The sequence below is a fragment of the Kogia breviceps genome, chromosome 12, assembly GCF_026419965.1.
Source record: "Kogia breviceps isolate mKogBre1 chromosome 12, mKogBre1 haplotype 1, whole genome shotgun sequence".
Taxonomy (NCBI): Eukaryota; Metazoa; Chordata; class Mammalia; order Artiodactyla; family Physeteridae; genus Kogia; species Kogia breviceps.
Window position 1 is genome coordinate 43,013,628 of NC_081321.1, and position 6,985 is coordinate 43,020,612.

Genomic DNA, 6,985 nt, shown 5'->3' on the forward strand with positions numbered 1-6,985 from the left:
CTTTTGAATCGCCTTCAAGGAATATGAAAAGTGAAGCATTTTACAACCCTTCAGAGAACTCTCAACTTTCAGAATCTTAGAACGTCTGAGCAGGAAGGATTTTTAGGGATCATCTGATCACTTGATTCTAGTTATAAAAAAGCTGCTGTCCTATAGTGGTTAGACATGTGGGCTGGTACTAAAGTCAGACTTTTGGCCCTCAAATCATGATCATATCACTTATTAGCCCTTGGACTTCAGACACATTGCTTACCCTATTTGTGCTTCCTTTTTTTCATTTGTAAGCAAGAGATTATAATAGATACCTTTTGGTAAATTTTGTAAGGATTACACAAAATGATATATTTATAGGATTTAGGACAGCACAAGGCACATGATAAGAGTGCACCCCACCCCCATCTTTGTACAGATGATAAAACCTGAGGTCCAGAATGATCCAGGGTCCTGCTCCAGTTCACAGAACTAATTATCAGAGAGCCTTGATTGGAGCCGTGGTCCCTACACTCCCAGGCTGATGTTCTTTATCGGTTCTGCTGTTCACCCCACCTGTCTGGATCCCTGCCTTAGTCACCTGAATTTGACTCAGTATAGGCTGCTGTGATTTTTGCGGGAGGAGGACACTCTGAAGCACATGTTCCTCATTAGGAGGCAGGATTCCTGGGCCCTGTAAGTGTGTTGAATGTGAGGGTATCAATCTGTCCACCCTGACTATGGTTCTTTCTGACCTTGTCTTAATCTCTCTGGACTTTGTTCTCTCAAACTATGGACTTGGGGGCAGGGAAGGGACGGCACGCAGGCAGAGCAGTGTCACCATCAACATGACTCTCACATTCTATCCCCAGTGCCCACCCTGCTCCCCCCAGCCCAACCAGGTAGACAATAAATATCTCATGAAAAATAAGTGTCTAATTCTTCACTTTTCTTCCGAAGCTTTGGGGAAAAGGGAGGGGTGCGGATTCCTGGGTCTCCACCCCTGCTAGCCAGGAGGGTGGTGATATCTCTGGACTCCCAGTTTTGCTGGCACCTTCTGTCCTCAACAGGGAAGCCAGAAAGGAAACACAGAGAACCAGCGTCACCTGGTGGCCACATGTGCTTTAAATTCGTGCATGTGCATTCGCGAGCACATGGGTGACAGGATGTCAGTTACACTGGAGGAAGGGAATGATATGCTCTCCCCTCAGCTTGGCTCCTGAGCCTCTTTTTTTTTTTTTTTTTTAAATAATTTATTATTTATTTTTGGCTGCATTGGGTCTTTGTTGCTGCACGCAGATTTCTCTAGTTGCGGTGAGCGGGGGCTACTCTTTGTTGTGGTGTGCGGGCTTCTTATTGCGTTGGCCTCTCTTGTGGAGCACGAGCTCTAGGCGCGCAAGCTTCAGTAGTTGTGGCACACGGGCTCAGTAGTTGTGGCTCGCGGGCTGTAGAGCGCAGGCTCAGTAGTTGTGGCACATGGGCTTAGTTGCTCTGTGGCATGTGGGATCTTCCTGGACCAGGGCTCGAACCTGTGTCCCCTGCACTGGAAGGCAGATTCTTAACCACTGCACCACCAGGGAAGCCCCCTGAGCCCTCTTAACTAGAGTCTCTGTTCGGCTTTCGTAATCCAGGATGACAAGAGCAAGTCTGGGGGAAGGGAGGGGCCAGGACCCAGGTGAATTAGCTCCAACAAGCGTGACCCTGCTAGGGCAGCTAGAACACCCTTCTGCCATTGCCTCAGCTAAGCTCAGCTCCATTTCCACAGAGCGAGGAGTTCTTCTCTGTGACCATTTGGATAGAGCAAGGGCCAGGAAGCTGGACTCACTGGAGGGGCTATCAAAGCTGGATTTCAAAACTTTTTTGAGCTGAAAAAACCTGTTTGCAGTGATGGGGGGATCCTGGCAGCAGTAGTTAGAGGTGGGGGCCATTTCTGGGAAGTTAAACAAAAGGCAGGCTAATCCTCTTAAACCAACTCACATGTTTTATACCTGGAAACCCCTCAGCTGAAGGCTGTGTCCTGGGCTTTCAGCTTCCTGCCCCTCCCTGCTCTGACCTAGGTCCCCCCAAACCCTCAACTATTAAGTTCCAGCTGCAAACCAACCCTGGCCTATTTTCTTCTTCCCCAAAGATCACACCTGAATGTGAAAAGGATGGATTTTGTTTATTAATAATTAATAATGCACCTTGAGCAGCCTAGGGCTGAAATGTTGAGCGAGGGATGGAGAGGCCTGGTTTGGGGCTTGGGGAGAGGTTGTCTGTGGAAATTCTCAAAGGTCTTTCATCTACTCTCATACCAACTGGCCACCTTAGTTCTGGAGGAGACACTTCCAGATTCTGGTGACTGGGGACATAGTTCTAATGGAACCTATGAAAACTCTGGGGCCTTCGTTTTAGGAGGGAGCCATAGGCTTGGCGGAATTGGCGGTTCATGGCTGCATAGAGCACAGGGTTGATACAACCATTGAGCCAGGTGAGGTTGGCAGCAAGCATGTGGACAACCCGGGGAGCCCGGACCTTGGCATCCAGGATGTTGAGCAGCAGGAAAGGGATGTAGCTCAGGGAGAAGCAGAGGAACACAGCAAAACACATCCGAGTCACCTTCCCAAACTCTGACGGAGAGTCCTGAGCTCTCTGGTCTCTTTTAGTTGTCCTGGCTTTGGCAGGCTCTCCGGGAGGGTTTTTCTCTGCCATTTGCTTAGCTGCCTTGCTGTTGCTCTGGTCGCCCACTGATGATGAGTCCCCTTCCAGGGTCTGGGTGGTGGCAGCACTGACTGGCTCAGATGAAATCCCCTCGCTGTGCCCTCCTGATGCCAGCCTACCGTCCAGCTCCTGGAAACGACCAGGCATGGCCTCATCTGTCCCAGCCACGTGATTGGAGTGGATGCTCGCCTGGCGCAGCTTGTACTGATCCAGCGCCCGTGCTGCTCGCTTCACCTGGCGGTGGATGAGGCAATAGAAGACGCCGACACTGCTGAGCCCAACCACAAAGTAGATGCCCATGAGGATGGTGGTATAGGGCCGGCCTCGAATGCGATCAAAGCTGCAGGTGCAGACTACGGGCACCAAGACATAGATTGGCCAGAGGGGAGCAAAGCTGGCCACACCCACCACCCAGGTGCTCACCAGTGCTAGCACGATGCCCTTGGCACTGAAAATATGGGGAAAGAGCTTCGGGTGGGCAATGAGGAGGTAGCGTCCCAGGGCGATGAGGCAGAGGGTGAGGATGGAGACAGAGTTGGACGCAAAAAGGAGGAGCCCAAAGACCCTGCAGAAGGTGGCACCAGTGCGCCAGTGCAGGTGGAGGTAGGTGTCCACAGAGAAGGGCTGGAGAAGGGTGCAATAGAGCAGATCGGCCACTGTGAGGTTGGCGATGAGCAGGTTGAAGCGGGTACGGAGCTTGGGCTGGATGGCCAAGGCCAGCAGGGTGAGCACGTTGCCCACGGTGCCCGTCACGGCCACCACCACGCCCCAGCTAACTGCCACGTAACGATAGCCCAGCACAGACTCATGGTAGCAGGAGAAGTTGGCATCAGAGGTGTTCCACATGATGGAGGCTGAAAGGGGTCGGGTGGGGGGAAGAGGAAGAGGGGGAGTCAGAACCTGACCTTGAACTTAGATCTTTCTCAAAATGAATTTTATTTATTTATTTGGCTGCTCTGGGTCTTAGTTGCAGCACGCAGGAAACTTTGTCGTGGCGTGCGGGATCTTTAGTTGCGGCATGCGAAATCTTAGTCGCAGCATGTGGGATCTAGTTCCCTGATCAGGGATCGAACCCTGGCCCGCTGCATTGGGAGCGTGGAGTCTTAGCCACTGGACCACCAGGGAAGTCCCTAGATCTCTTGAAACTCTGGGCTCCTGAACACCTGAACCACTCCAGGATCTCACCAGCCTCCTGAGCCATTCCCAGGCCTCTTCATCCCAAGATCCCCAACCCCTTCCTTTCCCATTTTCAAAGATTTTCCCTAATTTTTTTTTTTTTTTTTTTGCGGTACACGGGCCTCTCACCGTTGTGGCCTCTCCCGTTGCGGAGCACAGGCTCCGGGGGCGCAGGCCCAGCAGCCACGGCCCACGGGCCCAGCCGCTCCGTGGCATGTGGGATCTTCCCGGACCGGGGCACGAACCCGCGTCCCCTGCATCGGCAGGCGGACTCTCAACCACTGTGCCACCAGGGAAGCCCTCTAATTTTTATCTAACTTTAATTTATGTCCACTCCAAACTCCCAGCCTTTTCAATATCCATCCAGATGCTCTCAGTAACCCCAGCACCCTCCGACCTTTCTAACTCTTTCCCTGTCCCTTAAGACCACGCAGGAGTCCCCTCTCCTCTGTATTCAGGATAGTCCCCTCTGTCTGTAGTCCCAGGCCTCAGTTTTTTCTGTTTTTACCACCTGGGAGACGAGAAGACAGAGAACGTGAAAGTACACCCACCACCAAAGTACTCACCTGAGTCTCCCAGCCTTCAAATCTCTCTCTGATGGAAGATGTCCAACTCACTCAAAGAGCAGTCCTTTCTGGTGGGCAGTTAGGCTTCAGGCAGGAGGTGCCCTGCTCTCCTGTCTCCTATTATACTAGGCGGAAAGAACAAGAAACTCCCCAGTTACACAACCTCAGCCACTTCCTCCCTTGCTTCCTCCCTTGCCTCTGGTCCTACTCACTTTGCCTTAGCTAGTGAAATCTGGGCTTCTCTGTTGAAATTTCCCTGCTACTTACCCCAAAGCCTTATCACTCCTTCAGTTCTCCTTCCTGAAACCCAAGCTCTGTTTCCTTCCTCACTTTGCATGGCAGGACACCTATAAGATCATTGCCGAGAATTGTTGGGACAGGGAGACAGAGCATCAGAGTATCTGGTCCACTTCTTAAGGGGCCAAAGGACAAGACCAAGTTCTAGGAGCAACTCTAGGCACCCCAGAAGCCTTGGGTTTGTTCTGGGAGAACACTGCCTTCCCTCTCTCCAGAACTTGGAGATGGTTCACATCTGAAAAAGGATTCAGACGAAGAAAGGTGGGAAATGAAGCATCTAGGATTCTGGCTTCCCGCCCCACAGGGCCTCAGGCTCCCAATCATTGGTTCATTCATCCATTCACTCACCAAAAACATATTGAGTGTCTACTATGCATTGGACTCTGAGCTAGACCCTGGGGATGGTGCATGGCCTTGTGAGTAGTCTAGGGGAGGAGACAGATATGTAAATATATAAATGCCTAATTGGTCCTCTGAAGCAGGGGTCAGCAAAGTTTGGCCTTTGGGCCAAATCTGGCCTACTATCTATTTTCATATGGGCCATGGGCCAAGAATGTTTTCTTTCATTTTAACATGGTTATCTATGTAGGTACCTACACAGTACCCTCAATTTTACCTCTTGGCCAATACAACCTGAAATATTTGCTATCTGGCCCTTTAAGAAAAAGGTTGCCGACCCTTCTGTGAAATACATCAGAGACTTAGAGAAAAGGAGCGAATTGCCAAGGAGGGGATCAGGAAAGCATTCACAGAGAGACACCTGAACTGGATTGTGAGTGATGAACAGGAGATTTTTGGGCGGATAAGTAGAAGGACATTCTAGATAAAGGGAACAGGATGCACAGAGTCACGGAGGTTTAGGTAGAGGCGAACAAAGCATGTGAAGGAGGGGGCAAGAGGGAAGATCCTGGAGAGGTGAGTGGGGTCAGAATCAAGGAAGGCCTGTGTGCCATGCTGAGGAGCTGGGGTTATATCCTGGAGGAGATTTACACTTGGAGAGCTGTGAGTAAGGAGTGAAAGCCTTCAGGCCAAAGGGAGAGAGACCAGTAAAGAGGCACCAGTTCAGACAAGGGGTGGGCAGGGCCTGAGTTAGGGCCAGGGCTGGTTTGGTGGGCATGCCATCTGCGCGTGTAATCGCACAGGTCCTTGTGCTGAGAAGGGTCCAGTGCTTGAGTTAATGCTCTGCAGTCAGCCTTGAGATCCTTTTTGAGCATTTTGCTTTTTCATTTTGCATTGGGCCCCACAAATGATGTAGCCGGTCCTGGTTAGAGCAGCGGTTGTGGGAATAGAGAACAATGATCGATCGGGATCCATAGGTCCTTAAGAGATCAGATAAGATTTATTTAATGACTCATTAGATAAAGGGTTAGGAAGAGGGAAGACTAGGAGGACTCCCAGTTTCCCAGGTGTATGGTGGTTCTCTTAATCAATGAGATAGGGAATGTGGGAAGCATAGCAGGCTTAGGGAAGGGGGTAAATCATGAATTCAGTTTCATACCAGATTTGAAGTACCTGTGGGACATGCCAATATCTCAGCCCCTCTAACCCCGATTTCTTCCAGCCCCCCTCTCTCTCCCCACATGTGATCCAGCCCTGGCTTTTCTCATTCCACTCTCCTATTCAGCCACTCCTGCCCCTCAGACTTCTAGATCTCCAGTCTCTGTCTTTTTTTGAGCTAGATCGACCTGAAACAAAACAAAGCACACACACACACAAAACCCCCCAAACTCCTTGTTGGGTTCCATTTCTGAGCCTACAGCAAACTCCCACCCCCAACTTCGTAATTGACTAACTCAGGAGGCCCCTCTTCCCCCTCTCCTTCCTCTTTAACAGTCATCATCTCACCTTCCCTCACCCTTTCTTCAGCAAGACTGGGAAGTGGGTAGAGAGGTGGAAGTGAGCAAAGAAGATGCAACTCAGGGGCTTCCCTAGTGGCGCAGTGGTTGAGAGTCCGCCTGCCGATGCAGGGGACACGGGTTCGTGCCCCGGTCCGGGAGGATCCCACGTGCCGCGGAGCGGCTGGGCTCGTGAGCCATGGCCACTGAGCCTGCGCGTCCGGAGCCTGTGCTCCGCAACGGGAGAGGTCACAACAGTGAGAGGCCCGCGTACCGAAAAAAAAAAAAAAAAAAAGAAGAAGAAAATGCAACTCAGGACGGGCCCATGTAGAGACTGGGCTCTGGTCTGGCCTCCTTTCTTGTTGACCTTCTGCTGCCCAGCTGGACTAGAGCAAGGGGGGGTCACAGAATCACTGGCTGCTCTTGTGAGTGTGTGGTTGA

General features: G+C 51.3%; 1 protein-coding gene across 1 annotated transcript; it reads right to left on the reverse strand.

The window, feature by feature from the left end:
* Positions 1-1,238: 1,238 nt before the first annotated feature.
* On the reverse strand, positions 1,239-4,528 carry GPR84 (G protein-coupled receptor 84). The gene is made up of 2 exons (XM_059081491.2): positions 4,413-4,528; positions 1,239-3,524 (listed from the first exon to the last, which is right to left on the reverse strand). Exon 2 carries the CDS (start codon positions 3,514-3,516, stop codon positions 2,326-2,328), a length of 1,191 nt encoding a protein of 396 aa, XP_058937474.1. The 5' UTR covers positions 3,517-3,524; positions 4,413-4,528; the 3' UTR covers positions 1,239-2,325.
* Positions 4,529-6,985: the final 2,457 nt, after the last annotated feature.